Source organism: Tasmannia lanceolata, unplaced genomic scaffold (assembly GCF_043159265.1).
Source record: "Tasmannia lanceolata isolate RefF3 unplaced genomic scaffold, GAP_Taslan_0.1 ptg000048l, whole genome shotgun sequence".
Taxonomy (NCBI): domain Eukaryota; kingdom Viridiplantae; phylum Streptophyta; class Magnoliopsida; order Canellales; family Winteraceae; genus Tasmannia; species Tasmannia lanceolata.
Window position 1 is genome coordinate 4,864,090 of NW_027518725.1, and position 12,269 is coordinate 4,876,358.

Consider the following 12,269-nt stretch of genomic DNA (forward strand, 5'->3'; position numbering starts at 1 on the left):
AAGTTGAGTAACCAAAATGTGCGACATACTCACATCACAGGCTCACCAAAGGAAAATACATGCATCATAAATCAACAGAACAAGAAGCAAAAGATAATCCACAAACATTATTCCATCCATACTAAGGAGCCCATAAAATCCTCATATCTGATAATGAAGGATGAGACTAATCAATTTGTAAAGCTTGGCACAAAATGTGACAAGCGTGACTTAAATATCAAAACATGATATGAGTTCTTTACATCTTTGCCTTAAAGATATTGTCACTCTGCATCTACACTAATGGGGTGAAGCTAAAGGATATACAGGACATCTGCCACAACAAAAACAGTAAAAAGATGCTCTATCCATCAAGCTACCACCTTTTCTTCCACAGATTGCATATACACAGACCTGTAATTCCTTTTCCAAGGTTTATTCAGACATGATATGAATTGACAAAACTCAACTACAGACAGGAACAAAGTCAGAATGGAATGGATACACTGTGCTTTCGACAGCGTCTCTTATTCCGCCCATAGAAGTTGAGACGACGAGAATCAAACATGAGCAGGCAATTCATTATTTTGTACACTCGTAAAATCAACAGTTGTTATCTATGTGGCATCGGATATGTCATGGGAGCGAGATTCATTGGGGCACCAGAAACTATGGTTCCAGGAACTGGGGCTCGCATGCCATAGGCCATGTGTGGTGGGGCAGGGAGATTCACTGGGGTACCAACTGCAGAAACAAGAGGTCCTCCAATGGGTTGGCCTATAGTAGTCGTCCCGTACATGCCAACTCCAGAAGCACCTGGTGTGGATTGAGATGACTGTTTAGAAGATTTCCCGGAAACTCCTGAAGGCCCACCATTTGATTGACCAGTGATTGGCCCTTGAGGTGTTATTTCTCCATTACCCACACTGGTAATATCATGAATGCTTGACCGTCTCCTGTCTTTGTTCATTGAGTTCAAGCGGATAAAGTATTTTTGAGCATGGCTGGCTACCTGTGTAGGTGTCCTTGATACGACAAAGTTTCTAGATATGCTTCGCCAATCCCCTTTGCCATATTTATCCAATCCAAGAAGAAATAACCTGTTTTTATTAAAAGAAAAAAAATGCACCCACATTAAAATAAGAAACTACAGTAACATGCACACTTAACTGTTCAAAAAAAAAGTAATATGAACACTGGCACTTATGAGTCACATCACTGATAGATGCCAATTTCATTCAGACAATACAATTGAAGATGATCTTGAAAAACAGGTCCGTGTTAGAATCTAATGCATGTACTTATAGAAATTAAGTATTAACAGTGTTTCAAAAAAGGAGGCGAAGAAAATCCTAGTCAACGTGGCATGACGTGGTCAAGTACTCGGTTGACGCGGCTGAGTACCCGGTTGATGCGGTCATAACTCGGGAGAGTCAAAGGAGTTTTTATAGACTATAGGGCAATACGCGGAATGCAGCCAAGGGAAAAGGGAGTAGACTCGGGGAAGTCCACGATGACGGGGGAATTCTAAAACTATGGATATTAAGAATGCGCGGATAAATCTTCACAATAAAAACCAATGAGAAATAAGCATGCCTAGAATACCAAAAAACGCAGGATTGAACTAGAAAATCACAACGCACACTATAATTCAAGGGTAAACTCAATACTTGAGAAAGACTGGACCATTAAATATAAGTTGGAGGCCTTATATTTGTGGTGGACAATACTCAGATGCTAATTCAATATATTCTAAAAGGTGTTGTTTGTAAGTTCTGGCATTCATCCTTGTACATCAGAAATCAAATAAAACAGTGCAATCCCCTATAGCATATTAATACATCTGTATGTTCTGAAAACACAGCACAACCATATTTCTAAGGAATCCATCAGTAAAGGCACAAGCAGATCAGTTAATAATTAAGTAGTCTGTCTTCACCTATGGGTATCCACTATCCAGACACTTTTATCAGGCCAACATCCATGCAGATATGATACAGAAACAGATACAGGACACAATAGATGCTACTTTGGTAGTATACTATCCATATCCATATTCTTGGAAAAATTTAAGCATTCTTTAGCCATGTCCTTATTTGTATCTTTTATGGCCATCTTAAGTCTTCCCGTCAAATTTAAGAGAACAATCATATAACTAGTAACTATATCCTAACATCGACCCTCCCCTCCCTCCCTGCAGGAGCTCTTTTTGTTTGAAGTAAGAACACAAAACATTTAATAGTTATGCCTATGTTACATAAGGTTCTGGCATGATATATGAAAGATAAGTAGATGCCAACGGTAAAACCAAATCAATATTTACGTAATGATAAATAAATAATGAATTAAGATACTTCTGTCCTTTTCTTTTCAAAGAAAACATTAATCTATTAGTTTGCAACATGTTCTGTGATCCCTAATGTTCTAGGTTTGGAGGATTTAGATGTCGTAGATTACATTCCTTAAGGTCTCTACAAGCGCCACTAGAATACAAAGGGTATTTGGTATTCTTACCTAACATTGACAACCAGAGCTCTTTTTTGTTCGAAGTTGTTGAATAACATGTACTAGAGTACAAATGGTATTTGGTATTCTTACCTAACATTGACACCCAGAGCTTTTTTTTGTTCGAAGTTGTTGAATTACATGTAAGGGTAGTTTAGGCATTAAATGTAGTGTAGGGGGTATTGTAGTCTTTGTACACTGTTGCCCTATTTAGGGCCTATATACATCGTATACATGAAGAGCTCCCTAGTGGAGACTCTCCATCCTTTACTCCTCTTCTTCTTCCTCTCTTCTAACCCTAACCTCATTTCTAACATGGTATCAGAGCTAAGATCCTAAGGGAAAGAAGAAAGAAGAAGAGTCCCTCTCTTATCCATCTCTCATCCCACGCATCTCTCTCTAGCTCTCGCATGCCATATCCTTCTCCCTCTCCCGTGCGCTACCCTCACCCCAAAACCCTAGCTCCCATCTCTTTTCCCTATGCCTAATCCGTTTCCATCTTCCTAAAACCCTCCATCTTGTGAATCTTTAAACCCAAAACCCTTTTTCATTTGGGAATCCCTAATTGTATATTCTTTTCCTTCTTTTTCTTCATCCATAACATTGTTTCTTGTTCTTTTTTTGTCCTAAATCCATAAATCTCTCTCTTTTTTGGTTCTCCATCCCAAACTCTCATTCTTCTCTATGTCCATACCCTTGTTGGGTTCTTTCTAGTTTCTTTCACATCTCTTTATGTTTTAAATCCTTTCTTTCTTTCATGTTTTGAGTCTCTTCTCCTATCCACTCCATCCTAATCTTTGTCCTTTCTACTCTAGATTCGTTGTCTTCTATATCGTTTGTGTTGTTCTTCAAGGTGCACACCAAGTGTTTGGTGAAATGTCCGACAGTTCCGTGCATGTCCCTTTTGAATCGGGGTGGAAGCAAAAAACACAGGGTGGTCGTTAGACCGGACCAACCTAATCAATCTTCTATAATCCGCTCTTACTATTCCCTTGGAACAGGTGCCATTTCTGATGAGAATGCTATAACTCCGGCCAGAAATTCTGTTTCCATGAATCGAAGGTGTGATGCCTTGAAGTCATTCTTTTTGTTGAAACTTGAAACCCTCATCTAGTTCCATGGATGGAGTGTGTTGTATCCTTGTCTTGTTATTCTCTTCTTGTTGGATGTTGTTGCCTTATGATTGTCTTGTTGTTGTCTTGTAGTCATCTCCTGGTTGTTCTCATGTTGTTGCCCTATGGTTGTCTTATTGTTGTCTTGTAGTCATCTCTTTCTTCCCATTATCTTCTATGGCTTTTATGTTGATGTCAAAGGTGTACACCAAGTGTTTGATAAAATGTCTAAGAGAGATGTTGTGCCATGCTAGTCTTCTTTTCGTTTCAAGTTGAAGGCCTTCGGCCTCAACTTGAGGGGGAATGTTGTCATGTTGTCTTGATATTGTTTTTCTTTGTTGTCATGTAGCTCTTTGTTGTCTTTCCTTCTTCTTCACATTGTTCGTTGTTTGCTCTTTAGTTGTTTGGTTTCTTCTTCGCAATGTCAGTCGTCTATCAGAATCGTGTTTCTTTGTATTTCTACACATGTGTAGTTCGTCCTCACCTGCCCTGGGCGACGTGCTTTCCATTGTCTTGTAGTCATCTCCTTCTTCCCCTAGGCTCTCTTCAGGCGACGATGTTCATGCCGTCAACCTTCTTTCAAGACGATGGTGTCCCCATCGTTGGTTTGGAGGACTTAGATGTCACATTCCTTAAGGTCTACACGCGCGACTAGAGTACAAAGGGTATTTGGTATTCTTAGTGACTATACTAGTGTTGATACACAATTTTCTTGTACAAATGATTTCTAAACATATAAACACAGACCAAGATTACAAAGGAAATAAAAAAATCCCCATGTACTCTACTGGTGCTCAGTACTCATTCTCCAGGTATGCAGTTTACCTTGTCTAAGTTGCTAAAAAACAAGCATGTTGGTGTTGACGGAGACAGGCATAAGTGGGTAGGACTGTAAGCAGAAGAGCACAGATAAATGCAATTATAACCAGATCATTGACTAATGCATTACCAATACATTCCTAAGCTGGCAGCATGGTCAAACCATGACTGGATTACATGGTGTCTATGCCATATATGCCGGTAATCGGCCCATGCATCAATTACTGTGAGCTAGATTTAGCTTATGCATGCAATAGTGCCATAAAGAGTAGGTTCAGACTGGGAAAACATGCAAGAGTCCAATTACACACGAGAATGGATAAGATTTTCGGAAGAATTTTAATAAATTGTAAGTGAATCAAGTACCAAGAATACCAAAATCAAAAGATAAAGATTAACTTAAGGGTAAATTGTAAGCTCCGGCGTTTTATAAGAAACCTGGGCAGGCTTCTATGCGTAGAAAGGAACTTGTTAAATATGATTGGATGAGCTACGGGGAGAAATGCTGAACCTGGAGGTTTTCTCATATGTTACACGAGATTTTTGAGATAAGCAAGGAAGTGGATATCTCCTTTTTCCATATCTTGAGAAGGGCTAATGATGTGGCTGACTCCTGTGCGAAGGATGGAGTTGGAAGGATCGATAGCAAATGTACAACACTGTAACGGCATGTTTTGTTGTTTTTTCCTTTTCTTTGTCTATTTTGTGTTTTTTATTTGATTAATAAAAAGCTATCTTTTCAAAAAAGGACAAAGATTAACTTAAAGAAAAATGGCATAATGAACACATTTGAAAGTTGATCAGTGTGATTATCCGCAATGTGATCGGCTTTCATTGTTCTGCACGTCCACAAGAGCGAATCGAAAAATAATGGGAATATCTATGGAAATATTAAATTGAGATATTATTCTGAACAGGAAGAGTATTATGATTTGTAGGTTTGTTGGTGTCGTACTAGCAAGTCAATCGGCTTTTCAATCCTCAATTTTAGAGGAACCTTAATCTGAAGATTGACGTGTCTTCGATAAAGCTCTTTTGATTTTCTTTGATGTCCTTTTTAATTCGTTCGTATCCATTTTCCTATATGTTCTTGGAGGGAATCCTTTTTTTAAAGGAAAATGTTCTTTTCTGTGATAAATCTCTTTTTCCTGAATCTGCTATAGCAGAGGAATTTTGAGAATGTGTGTCTTCTTCTTCCCAGAGGAAGCCTTACCTTTGAATTTTCCGGGAGGAGATAACTTGAAAGTCTAAAGTATCTTCTTCTTAGAGAAAGTCTAAAGTATCTTCTTCCCAAAGAAAGTCTTAAGTATCTTCTTCCCGTAAGAAGTCCTTTTGCATTTTGGATCTCTCGGAGGAGAAAAGTTTTGAAGGATCCCTTCTTCCTCCCGAAGGAAGTCTCTCTATTTGAATCTCCCAAAGAAAAATAGCTTTGACGATCTTTATCCTTCTCCCCGGAGGAAGCCTTCTTCTTCTAGCGAAGAAGAGTCCCTACGTAGTAAAAGAAAAAAGTTAATCCAAACTTTTTCTCACATTTTCTTATTTTTCATCTCCTTTATCTTCCTCATCTCCTTAGCCGTAGTATTTTCTTCAAAAGATTTGATCCCTCTTTCTTTGTTGGACTTTTTTCCTATTTATAGAATTTTTTCTTAGGTAGACGGAAACAATTACCACTTCTCTTGCTTTTTGCTCCATGTCCATCCATTTTCTTCTTCATGGGAAGTTAGGAACTTCCTTTTTTCAGAAATGAAGATAAGGCATTTCTTTCTCATGGAAAAGTTCCATCAAAACTTTTTACTTTTCCGCAAATTTAAGAATCCCCTTAACTTTAGTCATTGTTTTGTTTCTTGAATGGTATTAGTCGTTGATTTTTTATAACTACTTTTTCCTTCTTATTAAAGCTTTTTTATTTTGCTTTCCTCTTATTTTACTTTTCCTTAATTTAGGAATCTTCTTTTTAACTTAATTCTAAGTGTGACTAATTTTCTATATACCAAGGGTTCCTACTTCATTTTTTTAGTACAAATTTTAGCTTAATGCTAACATCCATCTATGATGATCTCTTTTTGAAAATATGATTTTTATTTTGAGAAAAGTGTTCCTACGCAGCTGCTCAGATAGCTTATCTGAGCTGCTGCTTCAAAAACTCATGTGGCCCCACATTTTTGGGGTGATCCAAAGCATTCATTTGGAAGGCCCTTCCATGGATAGGGTGTGTACCAAAAATGAGCCCTATAGGATCATCCTAACCCTGCCATTTGTGGAGGGAAAAAATGGTCAGAAACAGTGTCTGTCCATTTTCCCCTCCACCTTTGATTGGGTTAGGATGATCCTATAGGGCTGACTTTTGGTACACACCCTATACATGGAAGGGCCTTTCAAATGAATGCTTTGGATCAACCCAAAAATGTGGGCCACATGAGTTTTTGAAGCAGCTGCTCAGATAAGCTATCCGAGCAGCTGCGCAGGAACACTATTCTCTTTTATTTTTTAAGAATTTTTAAAATAAATAAATAAAATAATTAATTTTTAAATGAAACATAGCTGGCTATATCAATTGGCAGATTGGGGAAAGACTCACATACAATAAAATCAGAAGCTAACATCCATATATGGTTGGTTTTTATTCAAAAATATACTTTTTTCAAATTTTCAAAACCACAAATCAATGAAAAATGAAAATTCAAGCACCAATCCATGTGCAAATGCATCAAATCAATAACTAGTGTTAAAGTATAAAGAATAAATAACGCCTTCTCCAATAGCTTAAGCTTTTGGAGTAACTGGTCGTTTAACACTTTGACATGGTATCAGAGCAAAGGTCCTGAGTTCAAACCTCCTTGCTGTTAAAAATCCACATGCAATGGTCAACCCAAAAATGGGGCCAGATGTGCCATGTGTAGGCCACCCAAAGAAAGAGGGGCCACACGTGAGGCAGAGTGTTAAAGTATAAAAGAATAAATAAAGCCTTCTCCAATAGCTTAAGCTTTTGGAGAAACTGGTTGTTTGACAATTGTTTATGGATTTGCCCCGTAATTGAAGGAACCAGCAACAATTGAATATAAAATAAGCACTTAACAAGCAAAAAAGTGAAAACCCAAGTTTCTCTATGCACTTAGGTCGAAATTTTGACATGCTAACTGAAGTTTTGTAATTTACATACTCAAGTGGTAGCATTTTGGTTTACATGACCAAAACGTTACTGAAATCTATACATGTTGACCTAGGGATTTCGTTTTTGTGGGGATGGAAATCGAAACATGTCCCTTTTCTAGTATATTTTGAAAAAACTCTCATTTATGCACAACAAATACTTACGAATATCATATTTTGAAAAGTTATAGGATAGAAAACAAATTCTTCAGGCAATTGCTTGTATTATCTTAGTTCCTCCAGGACCATCTCGGTTCTGCTTCTTATATATATATATATATATATATATATATATATATATATATATATATATATATATATATATATATATATATTCTGCTGCCCTTTTCAAAAAAAAGAAAACAAATTCTTCAGGCAATTGGCATACCACATGCCTATATTCATAAAGCATAAGAGGTTCTCCAGCATACGTGGTAACACTGGGTTACACTTCAAATGCAAGAGCTTCACCTCGAGTGAAGGGAGCTCCGTCTAAATCTCAATGTGATTGACCACCATAACAAGGATATATAAGACATAACTGAAGGTCCTACCTAATCTTGATGAAACAAAGTTGTCCTGGTCTTTAGATCAAAGCAAATAAGTAATACTTTAGCTGAACCAACCACAGAGTTCATAGCAGATTGGAAAACCTGCCAATCCAACCATTAATGAGATATTTTATTGGGAAAATGATTACCAGCACCATCTCTTCATCTTCTTCTATCATACTACACAATCTTTTCATTTTTTATTGGTTCTACACATAATGATAATCCCCTTCTTGGGATGTTCTTGGCAAAGGAAAGCCATAGGAGAGATTGAGTTTTTGGTTTTTCTCTGGTTTGTATATAGCAAATATAGAGAAAATGAAAAATAATCTTAAAAATAATAAAATTGGTAATAGAAAACATCAAAAACAAAAAGAACACATTAAAACAACACAAATATAGTAATATTTTTGTGGAAAAACCTAATATGTCTTGAGATTTTAAAAATCTTGAGACATTCTGATGTTTTTAGTTCTCTAAAAGTTTCACAAAAATATCAAGAGATTTTGCAAACGTCAGCACCATTCGCCATTACAATACTATGTTGTAATAGTTTTCAACCACTGGTTGGGTTCCTATTGAACAACCATTCCATCACCATTTCCTCATTTTATCTGTCATTATGAAGCTTTTTTGTTTTTTTGGCAGGTAGGGTGGGACTGAACTAAGACCTCAAAATATTGAGGCACAAAGCCTCAACTAATTGAGCCACACACACAAGTCTAAATTGCTACGACAACATCTCTGCTAGGGATTGAACCCAGAAAGCAATAAGCTAGTTGCCTTCTTATTTTCGTTCCCCCAGAAGACAAGCTAACAATCAGAAATCCAAATTTAAACAAGGAGCAATGTCTATCATAACAAGAATTTCAGATTTCTAATGAAATGACATCTCCAATCCATCACAAACCCGAGCCTCTACTAATTGAGCTATAGGCTAAACCCTAAACTGCTACGGCCTACGACAATGACTATACTAGGGATTGAATCCCGAAAGCAATAAGCTAGTGGCCTCCTTAATTTCCTCCCCCCAGAAGGCAATAAGCTAACAATTAGCATGGTTTTAAATTTCGGTTTCGGTACATATTTTGGTGTTGACCGGAACCGAAATTTCGGGCGAAATGCCAGCTACTGCATGCAAGCACCCTTGGGAAGAACAAGTACAAGACTACAAATTCTAAAGGGCCCTTCTTCCATGCATTATTATCATTAAACGTTTCAAACCAGATTTATGAAATCATACAACAGTAGGCAACATTTGGAATCCTAACCAAAATAGGTCCATGCAAGCCTTACCCTAAACACAACAAATTCCAAAAGTAATAAAAACATATGATAAGTGGCCGGATAATATATAAACAGGACACAGGTTGGAGATCTTTATGTCTCAAGAAAATGACAATGACACTGACATCGAAACTATAGCATACATTGGCTTGGTTGGTGGATAGTTATGCTGACTCGCCATATTAGTTTCAAGGATATGATCCAGACTTGATACCAATAATAGGAAAACCAAGAAAAAAAAGAAACTCCATGTTTCATAAATCTCCCATATCAGACACATATTGATGCAGCTATAAAGGAAAAAACAGAATATTTCTTGTATTACTCAAATACCATTTATAAATTTAACTTAATCCAAACAACCAAAGCTAACTGTTGTCTTTATGCTTTTATGAACTAATATGTGTATAAAAATTAAAAATCTATGTTTCACAATAATAATCAAATATGAAATGCGTTACCAATGTCAAACCAAAATGCATGTCCAATTGTCCATGTCTAGAGTTACACACGGGAAAAGATGAGTAGCTCATAATACGAACAATTGGTACACTATCAATGACAATCAGCACATAGTACCAAAATAGTAAAACAAAATTTCAAAATATGTAAGGACATACACATTTATAAAGAATAGGTGAAGTATAGTGTTGGACTTTTATACCAGGTTGTGACCAAATTATTGACATATTTACAATGGTCGATTCAAGGTAGCATCTCCCCATTCAAGAGACAGAGAATAAATTGAACTCTGAGATAAACCCCTCCTATTTAAAGGTTAAGCTTCAGGAAATCGGACACCGCAGTAATTATCTGTTTTTGCAAGTGACCATTTTTTCAAGGTAGATTTCGGTTGCTTCAGATTGATGCTTTAGTACTTTTGGCTACTGCTAAATGATGTAAGCTTCTTATAGATCCCATTTCTTTTTATGAAATCCCCAATCATCATTTCATTATTGTTACCAACCTTCTAAGAACCATATCAGTTGCACTCCCAACATAAGGTGGCCTGGGAAGTTATGGTCTAGAGTCTCGATCACTTGTATTTCTTTTCTAATGGGTATTTCAGCCTTGTTTGCCTCCTTCCTTTGTGAAGAACACTTTATGTTCTTATGAACGGATCAAGTACGCTAAGCAGAGTTGCACTGACTTTCAAACCAAACCAAGTCAAATAAGAGTTTATGAGCATATCAACAACATGCTTGCGTGTATATGCCCTGTATATATGCAGGTCTTCAAGATAACAAATGCTTCCTGGGTTTAGTGACCACTTATTCGTTCTTATAAGCAAGGACTTGGGAGCGATTAAATAAGCAAGGGTAAAAACCAGAAAACAACCTATTTCAGAACCCAAAGCATCAAGGAATCACCTCCTTTCAAGAGAAGTGCCCGAAGTTTGGCTGATAATAGACACAAAATAGACTCAAGATTTCACAAGAAGGTTCCTAAAAGACAACTCAAAGTTCCAAACAAGGCTATTCTTGGGTGTCTGATTCCACATACTAAGCACCAACTTTACTTTTCTCAACAGTGTAATATTTAATTAGAAATATACTTACCCACTACTCAATAAAGTATTTATAACAGTAACCAATCCATTTCTAGAAACACATTCAACATTTCTTAAAGGATATCTGTATAGACATAATTAAAAGAACAAATGAGAGAAGATCAGTATGAGATGTACCTATGTTCATCCTCAGTCCAGGCTATTCCCTTGCGGCGTTCTTGATCCGACCTCGATGCTTTCCCACCATGATTGGAATCAAAACGTCCAAAATCAGAACCTTTCCTACTAGACCCACCCTCACTTGGATGTTCAGCTGAACCCTCTGAAGAAGAAACATAGCAAGGCAGAGGGACACGGCCGGTTTCGATGCCATTGATATCCTCCACTAAAAGGTCGTAATGATGTTTAATATCGGCGAGGGTTTTTCCAGGCACGGCAGCTGCAATCTTGTCCCACCGATCGCTACTATCTTCGGAATGAATTGCTAGGGCATTCTCGAACGCCTTTTCCTCCTCTCTACTCCACAAGGAGCTATCACTTGCATCATCCATCGTCAACTATCTTTCTTTGAAATTTGAATTAGCAAGCATAGGCATAACCCACAAAGAAATAGCTCAAAATCAGTTGAAAAAAAACCCGACAAAGCACAATCCTATCTAAGCCAACCCTCTCCAAAACCATGAACACATATTTTTCTTCTCTCTGAGACAGATAAAGGGCATAGATACAGATGTAGATTTTTCTAGATTAGCTCTTGGAATTCGGATCTGAATAATTTGCTTTTGGGATATCAATACCTAGTGGTTAATTGGTGGTTCAAAATATTACACAGAAAGGTTTGTAAATTAACATTTCAAGGGTGCAAAGGGACAGATGTGTCAGATTAGAGACTATCAAAAGGAACCAAGCAGAGCTACAAAGAGCCAAAAAAATAAAGAAGAATTCAAGTAGACTGCTCCATAACATAAGTGGGCCTCTCTGGAAATGCCATGAAAATCAGGATTTACAACAAGGCATCAAAATTGAGCTAGAAAAATGAGAAAAGTACGATTACCGATAACTCAAGTAATGAAGTGCGGTCCTGAGAAGACCTTGCAGAGGGGAATTCGAACGAATGGGAATTAGGGTTTGGATTGTGAGATGAAAGAGACCATAAGAAAAGACAAAAAACCATGTCTGTATGGGTAAAAACTAAAAAGGGTATTCAAAACAGAGGCTTTTGAACACAAGAATTTTCTTTACACCCACATAAATTAACCTTCTAAAACAAAATATCCTTCTACTGTTTTAACCCTTCCAGTAAAAACCAAGCACTTACCTTTTTAATCCATTAACAGTACCAAAAACAAAATTTAC

General features: G+C 37.1%; 1 protein-coding gene across 1 annotated transcript; it reads right to left on the bottom strand.

Moving 5' to 3' along the window:
* Positions 1–174: 174 nt before the first annotated feature.
* On the bottom strand, positions 175–12,047 carry LOC143864165 (transcription factor SRM1-like). Its single transcript, XM_077375036.1, has 2 exons — positions 11,091–12,047; positions 175–1,079 (listed from the first exon to the last, which is right to left on the bottom strand). The coding sequence occupies exons 1-2, from the start codon at positions 11,462–11,464 to the stop codon at positions 593–595; spliced, it is 861 nt and encodes a 286-aa protein (XP_077231151.1). The 5' UTR covers positions 11,465–12,047; the 3' UTR covers positions 175–592.
* Positions 12,048–12,269: the final 222 nt, after the last annotated feature.

Bases quoted from the DNA above. Each gene is read 5' to 3' on its own strand.
- LOC143864165 (XM_077375036.1), bottom strand. From the start codon at position 11,464: ATGGATGATGCAAGTGATAGCTCCTTGTGGAGTAGAGAGGAGGAAAAG. The intron at 1,080-11,090 runs GTACATCTCATA...TAATAAAAACAG, and splicing joins TGGACTGAGGATGAACATAG to GTTATTTCTTCTTGGATTGG.